The 13186-nt window shown below is 37.0% G+C and overlaps 2 protein-coding genes across 3 annotated transcripts; one reads left to right on the forward strand and one right to left on the reverse strand.

Annotated features, from left to right (window-relative positions):
* The first annotated feature begins 3395 nt into the window (after positions 1-3395).
* Positions 3396-6819, forward strand: LOC112273608 (vacuolar-processing enzyme beta-isozyme). Its single transcript, XM_024502548.3, has 8 exons — positions 3396-3533; positions 3748-4180; positions 4302-4458; positions 4607-4892; positions 5028-5076; positions 5470-5694; positions 5812-6015; positions 6261-6819. The coding sequence occupies exons 2-8, from the start codon at positions 3821-3823 to the stop codon at positions 6480-6482; spliced, it is 1503 nt and encodes a 500-aa protein (XP_024358316.1). The 5' UTR covers positions 3396-3533; positions 3748-3820; the 3' UTR covers positions 6483-6819.
* LOC112273606 (uncharacterized) lies at positions 6795-12258 on the reverse strand. 2 transcript variants are annotated; one of them, XR_002967090.3, is made up of 15 exons: positions 11893-12199; positions 11062-11438; positions 10683-10806; positions 10385-10505; positions 10031-10188; positions 9838-9909; positions 9629-9697; positions 9288-9368; positions 8863-8982; positions 8474-8553; positions 8204-8284; positions 7885-7958; positions 7658-7718; positions 7345-7400; positions 6795-7138 (listed from the first exon to the last, which is right to left on the reverse strand). XR_002967090.3 is itself a non-coding variant. In XM_024502547.3 (15 exons), the coding sequence occupies exons 1-15, from the start codon at positions 11989-11991 to the stop codon at positions 7063-7065; spliced, it is 1644 nt and encodes a 547-aa protein (XP_024358315.1). In that variant the 5' UTR covers positions 11992-12258; the 3' UTR covers positions 6795-7062. The 2 variants fall into 2 exon arrangements, 1 of the variants encoding a protein (XP_024358315.1); XM_024502547.3 differs by having other exon boundaries at positions 8474-8548; positions 11893-12258.
* Positions 12259-13186: the final 928 nt, after the last annotated feature.

Below are 13186 nucleotides of genomic sequence, written 5' to 3' on the forward strand. Positions count from 1 at the left end.
GAAATCTTCAAAGAATCTTTAGGGAATCTTTAAAGAATATTCTAAGAGAATATTCAAGGAATCTTCTGGAAGTTTCTAGAGACTTCTTTCTAGAAGGTTCTAGAAACTTGTCTCTAGAAAGGTCTAAGGACTATGTTCTAACATCTAGTCTTTAGTCTTATTTCAAGACTTTTTAGACTTCTTATTTTTAGCAATAGGTATTTTAGTTTAATACTATATCATCTTTGAATGACTTTCTAGTTCTTTTGAATGATACAAGAATGAATTAAGAATGTCTTTTTTTGAGATTCATATCCATAATACTAATAAAGGATGTAATACATATTAGTAACAAACATTGTATTAAAGCTTGATAAGTCAAAGTGTAATAAAGTAAAGTTTATGTTTTCTTATAAAGATATGAAGTTACTTTCTAGAGAAAATATTATTGTTTAAAGTGCAACATTTCTTTTAATGAAAAATTTCTTAAATCTAAGTAATTCTAGTCTTGTTTATAGTCCATTAAGAAGATGTTGCATTCATAACTTAAATATCATTAATAGACTTAACTTGTATTTATATTAATATTAAAATAATTATATTTTTATATTAAATATATTATTTCAAAATTATTCATATTGACATGTTATTATAAAACTATTTATATTAACTTGTTATTTTGATATATTGATATTAACAATTTTTTTTAATTTAACATGTGATATGAATATTAACTTAATTGCCATAATATTAGACAAATTTTTTTATAAATTTATAAAAAATATTATATATTAAAAATACACACACACATATATATATATATATATATATATATATATGAGAATGGCGTGATTAAAAGTACTTTAATTCAAAATAAGTTAGAATCTCAAAAAAATTAAAATTATCTTGTAATTTATAAAAACAAATTAAAAAACTAATCTAATATTAGTAAGTATATATATAATATTATTAGTAAGTATATATATAATATTATTAGTAAGTATATATATAATATTATTAATATGTAAATATCTAGTCTTATTAAATTTTATGTTATTAATACCAAATTAATTTATCAAATTTTAATCATGTATATATATATTTTTGAAAGTATAAATCATTTTTAAAAATTATTGCATTTAGACTTTAATAACTAAAATTTTAAATGATAGTTTAAATAAGCATATGCACATTTGTTTATTATAATTCTATTTAGGTTTTTTTGATAAATTTATAGAACAAAAAAAATCTAAAAAAATATTATATATCAATTCTTCATGATTATTAAATGATAATATTTTTTATATGCACTATTGTATATATATTTATTTAATGATTCAATAAATAATACTAAATATATTTCTTTACAATTAAAAATATAAATTAGTATTTTTAAATTTTAAAGAATAATCACAATTAAAATATATTTAAATTTTCATATTTTCTATTCCATATATTTATATATATATATATATATATATATATATATATATCATTTTAGCTTTGCATAAAAATGTAACTTAGAGGAAAAAAATTTGTTTGAATATCTAAATAATTATAATTTTGTGAATCAAATATTAGAATTTATTTATGTTAAATCTACATACTCTAGTACTTCAAAGTAATTGTAAATATTATAAAGAGGATGTAATTGCAAATTTGTCAAATATGTAATAGTAGATATTTTTATTAGATTTTAGATTTTATTGTTTTAAATGAATATGTTTATCAAATAAATTTTATTGTCATTTTTTAATCAGTAGCTTTTTTGGATGTGTGATATTTTTCTAACTCTAAATATAGCACTGGGAGAAAAAATTGAAGGTTTAGTAAACAAGAATTTTATTTTTGCATTACTTTTATTATAATTCATCTCTAAATTATATTTATTTGAATAATCTAAGAAAACTCAATTTAAACTAACATGATATGACCTTGTAAAATAGAGTTCAGAATAATTTGTTTTAAAAAGAAATCTATGATTTCAAAAAACACTTACTTCAGAATTATGTATGACATACGTCTGCTGGGAGCCTTGGCATCAGTCAGTGGAAGCTTTTGTGGACTTGCCGATTTGTTTTGGCTTCCACCCACTTCAGTTGCTTGAGGTGCATGATACACAACTCTACATCTTCGGTCAGTGGAGCCATAAACCGACTCTGTTGAACTACAAAAAGGCTCCAGTGGATAAACATTCTTTTTCTGGTTCCGCATGGATTGATTCTTATTTGGATGCTTTCGGATTGTGTGAAGGTTAAGCGATTTGTGCAAAACAATTACCCAAAGGTGTCAAATTATATAGAAAGATGTTAGAAGCATTTGTAAGGATTGTTGCTTTGGCAAGTCAGCATCTATATTGCGGTTGTCCCCGCCTTGCTTCTGGAACTCGAATCGCTTTTTAGCGGTTGTCTCTTCTATTGACGGAAACTGAAAGCTTCGTAAGTTCGCAGCAGTGTTGTTTTCACCACAAAGGGTTGCTTGCAGCTTCATCAAGCTGTGAGGAATAACTTCCCTACACAACATTTTACTTCATTCCCATGCAAATAACGTATCGATTCGCATAAGGCAATATATTTTGAAGGTTAACGTTTTAATAGATTTGCAACAAAATTCGATACAATAACTTGTAGCAGCTTCAGTTTGTTTCATGTGTGATAATGCCCATTGACTTCAATTCTGAGCTTAAGGTGAATTAAAAGATCTGAAACTTATCCAGTAAGGATCTGCGTCACAGAATATAGATACGGAGTGGAATCTTTTGGAGCATTCTTGGCTGAAAGCGTCATGCGGAAGTCTCCACTGAAAGTAGATTCTATGCATTCCAGCTGGATGACAAGGAGAACGTTAGATATATACATGGCTGATTCGGCACTCCAAAGTACTTATTTTACCTGCATAGCTGGTGAAGGAAGCAACGAACTGATCACTAAGCATAAAAAACAACTAACAAAAGCCTTAAAAGTTTTAAAAAAACCAGTAAAATAAAATACTTCTTTTTAATCCTAGTCCCAGCTCCTCACCATGCGACACCACGATGGCTTTGAAAAGCCCCTACGGAAGAAGACCACCAAGATGCTGGTTGTGAAACAACATCGTCACATTTGCATGGATAGATGGCATTTTCAATTCTGCAGAACATGAGAAAGGCTTGGTAGTTACTGAAACTTTAGGAATCGTGAAACGCACCGAATTCATTATTGCACCCTCGAAGCTCCATTTGTGGGCCCGAATTTCATGCGTTGTCGCAGTATGAATAACGCGAAGCGTTTGGAGGAAGGAGATCTAGTTACAAGCTCATGTCAGCATCTAACTTTTGTTTGCTCCCTTAAAAAGTGGTCCATTAATGGAGCTCGTACCAATGAGGGTCTCACGCCAACATGATGAAACCATGTTCTGAGAACTCAAAATTAGTGACATGATAACTGAGACTTCATGGAAACGTCAGTAAACTCAAGATTTGCGGAAAGCTAAATACTACCCTTTCTCTTGCACTATCATTGCAATGGAACTTGAGCCATTTCAGCAAATCTCGCTTAGCACCTGAATCTCCCTAGGTGAGCTTGTTGGCGCACTAGACAGCAGCGGCCTCACTGGGAGGTTTTAGATTTGTGATAAAAATGAGTTGATGTGTATCTCGAATGCTCGTATTCGAGACGAAGCTTACGTCCGCAAGGAAAGATGAAATTATGACATATTTTGTTGACTACATGGATATTGCAACTGCAGTTCACCATAACGATTTCTGTTTTTTGGTGGATGCTGTTGCAGCTCTTCAGACAGGACACACTGCGGAGGTGATTGTTTTAGGAATTGAATAGTTGCCTGTTTTCAAAACATCGCAATGGGGTCGGTACAAGGCCTGCTTCGCCTTTTGTTGCTGTCACTCTTTGCTGCAAGTTCCTTCAGCAGAATGCACTCACCATGGGATGATAAAATTGCCATGCAAACTGAGGAGGAAGCGGGTGAGATTGAAGAGGGCGTCAGGTGGGCAATTCTAATCGCCGGGTCGTCGGGTTACGGAAATTACCGCCATCAAGCTGATATTTGCCATGCGTATCAGATTCTGAAACGAGGAGGATTGAAAGAAGAGAACATAGTAGTGTTCATGTACGATGATATTGCCAACAATGAAGAAAATCCTCACCGCGGGAAAGTGTTCAACAAACCTTACGGTCCTGACGTCTATCCAGGAGTCCCCAAGGTATCTGTGCAACAGACTCAGAAACAAATCAGTCCAGTGTTCATACTAGAAGGAATTAGAATTTCAAAAGTTCTAAGGGAGGTTGTAAGATGATTTATTTGAAAGAGCATATTGGTTTCAGGATTACACTGGAGAGAATATAACGGTAAGCAATTTCTATGCGGCAATTCTTGGTGACGCAGACGCCACCAAAGGGGGCAGCGGTAAGGTGGTCGCCAGTGGACCAAACGACCATGTTTTCATCTATTATGCCGACCATGGCGGTGCTGGGGTCCTGGGTGAGTCTTGAAGCATCTCTTCAGTTTCATATTCTCTACCCATCTTCACACGATTGTCTATCCTCTACTAGTATCAAGGGATTGTGGAGATCCTCCACACAAGTAAATGGTCGTATATTGTGACTAAATACCAGATTGTGTCCAACAGGTATGCCCAACGACCCAATCTTATATGCTGATGAATTCGTGGACACACTGAAGAAGAAAGCAGCGGCAGGGACCTTCAAGAAGATGGTCATATATGTGGAGGCTTGTGAAAGTGGGAGTATCTTCGATGGGCTTTTGCCCACGGGCTTGAACATCTACGTAACTACTGCCTCAGATCCGGACGAGAACAGCTGGGGGACCTACTGCCCTACCATGATTCCTCCACCTCCTCCAGAATTTGGTACCTGCCTCGGCGATCTCTACAGCGTTTCCTGGATGGAGGACGCGTAAGCATCCACAATCTATACTCTAACTCTCAGTTCCAAACACTAAATGTTTTTGTCTACTGTGAAATCGTAAAGCGTGAACGAAACCAACGAAACCGTCACAAGGCTCATACAAGTGGGTGTGAACATTTGCAGGGAGATGGAAAATTTAAAGAAGGAAACACTCAATGACCAATACCGCATCGTAAGCTCCTCAATTCAAATCAATCAAATGCTTCTCCGAATTGGTAGCAAATTTCCAACAACTCAATACCGATCACATTATACCTCTTTGGCAATTAGTTAATTCTTCAACTTGCCCCATAGATTCATAGTTAGGTGGTATCCACCCACTTCTCACAACTTGACCATCCATATAGGAAAAAGTGCAAAATCACTTCTTCCTATTGTTTGGCAGGTGGCGGACATATACTTAATACTAGAGATTTCCAGAACCATATGCCTCTTTGACGAATTTTTAGGAAGGGTTCTCAAGGAAGTTATGCACATGAAGCAATTAATTAACTCGGTATTCTTCTGTGAACGATGCCTATCCTTCTGACACATCAGACTGACTCTAGGGACTCCATCTCTGCAGGTCAAATCAAGAACCTCAGACAATGACACATACATGACTGGGTCTCATGTTATGCAATACGGAGACATCGAAATTGATGCGGAAGAAGTGGAGCGGTACCTCGGATTCGACCCTGCAAATGAGAATGTGACTCGACCAGAGCTTCCCGTATCTAAGGCACCAGCCACTGCATCAGGCATGCATGTTATGCAACGTGAAGCTGAGCTCCTCCACCTGTGGCACAAGGTTCTAAATACTGATACTCATCAGCTTTGACTTTATCACAATTGTTGTGGAGACCGAATTCGGTCACAATTGTAATGAATTCTATAACAAAATTGGATATGAACGTAATATTTGCAGTATCACAAGGCAGTTGACGGTTCAAAAAAGGAGTCAGCAGGGATGGAACTGACACGCACAATTGCACATCGTATGCACGTAGACAATAGCATCAAGCTCATAGGAGATCATATGTTTGGGCTTGACACTAGTCTCCTGAGGCTTAAAGCTGTGCGGCCTGCTGGACAAGTTCTGGTGGATGACTGGAGCTGCCTAAAAGCTATGGTAAGTAACTTAGTTCAACAATTAATTTTCGCATACCCAGCCAAGAGCATGACCAAGAGCCTAATATAGGTTCTTTGGTTCCTCCCTGCAATGAAAAAGATTCAGGCTGCTTGGAATATGGCTGGTAGATGTGTCACTTTTCAATTCTTCATTTCAAGTTTGTACTTGAAAGGATTAGCTAGTGACAGTCATTCAAGGAAAACATCTCCTAATGCGATCAGCATCCTGGGTGATTTGGAGCGCAGGTACGTACCTTCGAAGCAAGTTGTGGTCCTCTGACCCAGTACGGTATGAAGCACATGCGGGCGTTTGCAAGCATATGCAATGCAGGGATTGATCTCGACACCATGAAAAAAGCAACTTCGCAAGCCTGTGGATTCAGTGAAACGGACACTGACCTTCGGACTGCAGATAGTCCCAGGTTCAGTGCATCAGCTAAAGAGTTTGTAAAGACCATTGAATTTTAAAAACATCTGCGTTCGTAACTCCAAAATCAATCACAAGTGACCCCATAGACAACCAGTTAAGTACATAATAGCACAACTGCAGCCACATTTCTAGTCAGCAGTTGGGTCAATGTTTAGTATCAAAATACAAATATTCAAATATCGCCGTATAAACATTACTGACTGCCTAGAACATGACTATCAGAATATATAGTCACACACATAAGCAGGGTCAATAATAGTACAGCTCTGTTTTTTAGACCTAATATCCATGTAGCAGAAGATAGAACTCTGATCCGCAATATAGACACCCATTTGAAAGTGTGCAATACATTTCAATGAAAACAAGTTCTATTCAGTGTGATCAACAACCTTTTTGTGATAATATTCTCCCAATACAACAAAAATGTGGAGGATAAATTTAGTTATGATAAAAATTCTTTTGATAGAGCTCCCTTGAAGAAACTCCCAAGGTCAGGGGGCATCAAGAATCGAGACAGGTGAGTCAGTTCGAGAACCGTCACTACGCGATTCCAGTAATCTAACCAGAATTCTACAGATTGCATGCTCGTATGAGCTGAGAGAAAGTCTTCAGTAGCTCTCAATGAAAGTCCATCTTGACGTCCATGACATCTAGTTGAAGAATATCGGCTTGGCAATTCAAAATTGATCCAACACTGCAAGAAACGAATGGACATGTGAGATGAATTATCGTAAAAACGAGCGAAAAATGCCAATGCATACAAAAGGTAATGGATCTACATAGGAAGTGTATTAAATGCTTAGAACACTAGCACAAGAAAAATTGTTGCTCATAGCTACTGCTCAACATTTAGAAATTTAAAAACACAAAAAATTTGCCTAAAAGCAGAATTTCACATACTTCGGACATGTACGACCAAAATCACCATGAACGAACTCCTTAATATAAGTGCCTGCCTGTTTATAGTATGCATAGAGATGGTTAGAGGACATGATAATAGCTTAAGGATATTAAATTGCATAGATATGCATCCTGTCAACACAGTGACCGCGTTTTGAAATCGATCCAATATATTCAAAAATGCGGTTCCCAACAAACTGGCTATATCCAAACAAATAGCAGTTAAGTCTATCAAACAATGAGCATCTAATCAGCATTTTCAGGATGGTTACCATTCTAAACATCCCAGGCCCATTCAGGAAAGACGAGATACCTGCGTGCAGAGAAATAATAGGAAGTAGTTTGGACTGTCTTTGATTTCTTCGCACCTCATCCTGCACAGAATGTGGTAATGTTAACAAATGGCAGATGGAAATTTAGTCAATCAGATTCACATGTTAATCATAATTTTGAAGACTTATTCCAATTAAATTTCTAGGTGACGCCACAATCAACCAGTGTGACCTGTGAGTAGCTAAATCCAGAGGGAAGGCCGAGTACCAGTGGATGATGCGTGGTCGGATGAGGGGACTTCGCCGATGTAATACCCTTACTGGTGTTTTTTGCTGTAATTCCTGTAGTGTAAATCTAACATGTCAGGTCACCAACATAGCCTGAGCAATATGAACCATTGTCTTCTTTCTAATCTCAACATTTGTATTTAATATCTCCTCAAAAGGAACCAGGATGCTTATGCAATGAATTGTTCCTAACCAGGTGCCACGAATTGACTTGACGACTATTTGAGGCTAGAATTCTTCAGAAATCAATGTATAAAGTAAAACTAGGCCAGACACAAGATTTCATGTGATACACCTACCAGCTCTTTCAAACTTGACAGTGCTTCAAAATCCTCTGATGTAACTGGTCTTGATAGCCAAACAACTGCAGCGTACTCTTTCTGTGGCATAAAGAGACAATACCAGCAAGCGTTGGGTGTCTAATGTTTGATGTAATTCTATTTTCAAGCAAAAATATAAGAAAATCACAACACACAAATTCTACATGAAATCATAGCACTTGCAACTTAATATACAAAAGAGACAACTACGACTTTTCATGATAGACCAAATAAGGACAAAGAAAGAACCTGTTTTTCGGCCTCTCCTTCGCGCATGATAGCGCATGCCTCAACACCAACCTGCCGGAGCTCCCTGACTTTGACCTGCTCTGGTCTCACCCATATTATCATTGGCAGCATTAATGAAGTTTGACTAACCCATTCTCGCCCATCGTTATGATAGGGTCCTAAGAGTAGAATTAATTGAAAGAAATATTGATTAACGTTGAAACAGCATTTGAGCGTGCATCTTGAGGCAATATACATACCCATAATGCTAGTATTACTACATTATTGTTTTGCATATTATTTCTGAAGGCAACGAACGTGATTCCCAGGAATAAAAAGTGCGACAACATTGGCGTTTGACATGTTCTCACAGCCATTAGTAAATACTTCAGTTCCTAAATGACACTCACCCAGCCTTCTTTCAAACTATTAATTTCGCCCTCTAGTTTAGCAATTTCTGATGAAGATGGAATATTGCGTGCATTTAAAATTTCCAATAAGAAGGGTCGGCCAGGCCCTAGCATGCGCACCTGTAATGCAAATTACATATCGTCAGTAGGATCTTCATGGTCAACTCAAAAAGCTCTAACGCCTAGTGCTGCACAATTCATACCAACATTTCTTACGCTAACTGAAACCATTAATCCAAAAACATCAAGGAACAAGCTCAAAATCCCACAAAAGACCATGCAGTACACTAGTAAAATTTCCCCACCAAGTGAATAACTACACTTTACAGTCAGGAGCAAGTCATCAGAAGTAGACCCACGTGCACGTCACCATATCAACATTAATTTGAAAATGATAAGACGCAGCTGAGAGAAGAGGAGCTTACGTCCATATCTTCTCGGCCAGCTGCATGAAACTTATAGCTGTCGCCTTTGTAATATGGAAATATCGCATTTCCGATGACCTCCTGTTACCCATTGCCCCAAAAGAAATTAGGTGTGCAAGAACTATAGAAGAAAATCTATGTCGGGAGTATAATTATGGTTTCTAAATTCAAGAAATTTCAAAACCTCAAAAATTAGAAACTCTCCATATCCTTTGACCTCCAAATGCCAGTTTGAGGAATTCAGATGGAAAAGAATCTTATTATTAATAACAATATGACATACATAGTACCATGTAAGGCAAATACAAGTACACATGAAATAACATGGAGAAAAAGCAAACCTGAACAGACCCCTCTCCCATGCGTTCATCATCAATCATCCAGCGACTTTGACTTATGTTTCTTGAGAACTGCCAAAACATACTCAAAATCTCAGCTTAAAAGTTGAACAAATGGAACCACAAGTAAATCAACTGATAAAGCAAAATCTAGTGAAAGAAACCAAGCGACAAATATAGATTTGTCTCGTATGTGAAGAAATAAGAAGTGCCTTCAAATATCGACCCCCAACAAACACTGGCATGCGCCAGCACATTATGCTCCGATCACAAGGTGTTGAGGCCTGCATAAAAATAAAAATAAAAACAACGGGGTGTCAATGACCGGAAGCATGTCTAAATAACAAAGTATGACGTTCAAAAAATATATAAAGCACTTTTCGAACAAGAAGGGAATACATGTACCCTGGGAGGTGGAGAAGAAAAATGGCGCGAAAATGTGTCCCCCGTCATGGTTGCAAGAGCCCGAACAACAGTGGCTACTGACTCTCCTGCTTCTGCTGTCCGCACTGCAGCTACAGCTGCTAGACCAGCAGCTGGACTGGGTGTTCTTTCTTCCTGGCCTGTAATTCAAATTCAAACAGTGACCTTTAAAAGTGTACAGACATGACTTGCGTAACGACGCTAAAAATATTAAAAATAAAAGGCAAAAGAAACTAGAGCCATTAAACTACCTCCTAATGATTTCAGCTGGTGAAACGTATATATTAATGTTAACAAGTTCGCAGAACGGAATGTAGTAAATTACATAGAACTGACCACGACGTCGTCGTTTCGCATCTCCACCCGAGTGATTGATGAAATTGAGCTCCGTCAAAGATGTCGAATGCTTGTAAAGCAATGCTATCCGCACTAGAGCGTTTGAATTGAACTTAGCGGCCTACACAATATAAAAACCGATCAGACAAGTCACTCCTGCATATTAATTGAAGCTGTAAATTTACCAACCGGTCGTTAAATTAAATTTCAATTCATTGACTATATCCTGCAGTGACGGATATAAAGCATATACTGGATCTACGATTACACGTTGGATACATCAAGTTCTCGTGCGTACCAGCATCGACTCAAGAGGTGCAATCACAGACCACTTGATTGCCTCTTTCAAAGAAACAATGCTGTTGGTCTCAAATTGTGGAGCAAACATAGACTCCTTGGGATACTTCTTTTTCAAGTACAACCTGTACAAACAAGCCACATTTTTAGGAAAATGAGGTCCTCAACACAAGCTCTAAATGGCTGATCATTCTTGATTGCAAGCTTTCTTGAGCAATCTACAGTAAGGAAAATACAAGGATCAAACTACAAAAGTCCAATTAACAGATCGCACTGTGATTCCTTCACATAAGAACACCCACTACTTCTCGACTGCTAATACATCAAAAAAGATACAGAAGATGGATGAGAGATAACTTGCTTATGGAAAGAAGATGTACCAAAGCGATCGGTCTCTGACAACTGTGATGGCTGGAACCGAGGCCTCCAAGCAGAAGTCATCGAAAACATACCCTTCCTTACGGGCAACCTGTTCAATTTGATGTTTTGACCCATCACCGATGTACATGTGCAAAGCCCCTAAACAGACAATACAGGGGTTCTTCATGCCCTCTGATATTTTATTGGTGAGCTCAATGGCAGTAGTGGGTTCACATTCCATCTCTGCTGTTGATGTCTTCTCATTGCCATTAGTTTTCTTAGAGGTTGACGATGATGATGAATTCAGTTCCGCCAGAAGCAAGTCAGGGCTCGGAATTGAGCCAGCGAAGTCGATGCTACGTACATTCAAGAAACGCAGAACACATCGCGTACAAACCTGCAAGACCACACTACAATATAATGTGAATTGCAAGAAAATAAATCTGGTGTGTCTCTTATCATTTCAAATACGCTGATGAGCAGCGAGTAAAAAGTTTAATGATAAAGCACGGAGAGAAACTCTCTCCCGCGCCAAAGTTTGCAAATTCTCATTCTGAAAGGGTGCATGTTGAACATAATTAACTTCTTCCATCGTCTCAACTAATAGAAAGCGCTTATCTCCGCTACCAAAAAACTATGAAACAGCAGAATTGACCACTTAAGAGGAAGTGTACCACCCTTCTCAATCAGCACCAGGAGCCACCAAATTCATCAAAACAATTGGAAATGAAGAAGTAAATATTGAAAACGCGGAGATAGCACCGGCAACTGTTCAAGCAGCGGACAAAACAAGCTGCCAAATTAATCCTCACTCCTCAATTCCAGCCTCAAGGCTAGACACAATGCCTTACCCCGATAGACAGAAGATCCACAACAACTGCAGACGGCAAAGTTGGCAACAATTCCCGCAAAGACTCTGTCATCGCCTCTTCTGATCCAGCTTCTACCATGGCGATTGAGTCTTAAAATCACAAAGCATCGACTACAGAGGTTTCCTCCTCTTCACACCACAAGAGAAGTGAATGCAGCTGGAAGAAGGGCAGTTCGCAAAATCCTAACTCGGAATTGCGACTGAGTTTGTGTGCAACGCAAACACAGGGCAAGCGCGGGTACACTCTAGGTTTAGGGTTTAGGCCCCAGGTTCCCAATCTACACGGAGGAACCAAACACAAGTTCGGTTTGTTCTATTGAGTTGTCTCTATGGAGTTGAAGGGAATCTCGGAATTTGTCACTCAGGAAGTGTTAAAGGGTAACCTCTTATCATGGCGAAGGTTGTGAGATCTTCATAATATTCCCTCTCTCCATATTTACTCATCAAACAAAACAGTTTGTTGTGGCATTTTGAAATGATATTACCACTTTATAAATTTGCTAGATGAATTTGCTTTCTATTAGTATCCATATTCATCCATTATCAAGTTTTGATCATTACAAAATGTACATGTAGACATTAAACTGTGAGCTAGAAATGAATATCAATGTAGATTTTTAATTATAATTATCCATAAGGAATATATTACAAATAATCTAAATTATGAAGAAAAATATATTTGCTTGATTTTTAATTCGAAACTGGTAGCACTAAAGTGAAAAAATAATCAATATATAGTGGATTTTCTATGATAAATTTATATGAGTTTGAAATGATTACCTTTGATTAAACTATATATATTTATGTATATATGTATGTATATTAGTAGAAACCCATGTAAAAACATTATAAACTATGTCTTACAAATTAACCTTTTGTTTGTAACTTCATTCAATGTGAAACTCCATGTTGCATGTGGTTCTACTCTGTTCCATGCCATCTTACATTGTGGTGCTTCTGAGCTCTTGGCCTAGTGATCTTACAATGCTACTTTCAATAACATCATACACATTTTAATCTTTGATTGATCCAAAGTTGAGTTATTGCTTCACTTTTAATGAAAACAATAAGATACATAGCCAATCAAAGTTGGTTCTTGTCTCCTCTTATTTATCTTGTTGGTTTATCCCTCTGAGTTGTTTTATATAAGAGACTAGATGAACCCATGTTGTCGTTACAAAAAGTATGATTCAAATGAAGCGTTTTTTGATCCAAAGAATATTTTTCAAATACAAATATAATTCAACATAGATAGAAAGAAATAAAATACACAA

The sequence above is a fragment of the Physcomitrium patens genome, chromosome 20 (assembly GCF_059467195.1).
Source record: "Physcomitrium patens ecotype Gransden chromosome 20, ASM5946719v1, whole genome shotgun sequence".
In the NCBI taxonomy this organism is placed as follows: domain Eukaryota; kingdom Viridiplantae; phylum Streptophyta; class Bryopsida; order Funariales; family Funariaceae; genus Physcomitrium; species Physcomitrium patens.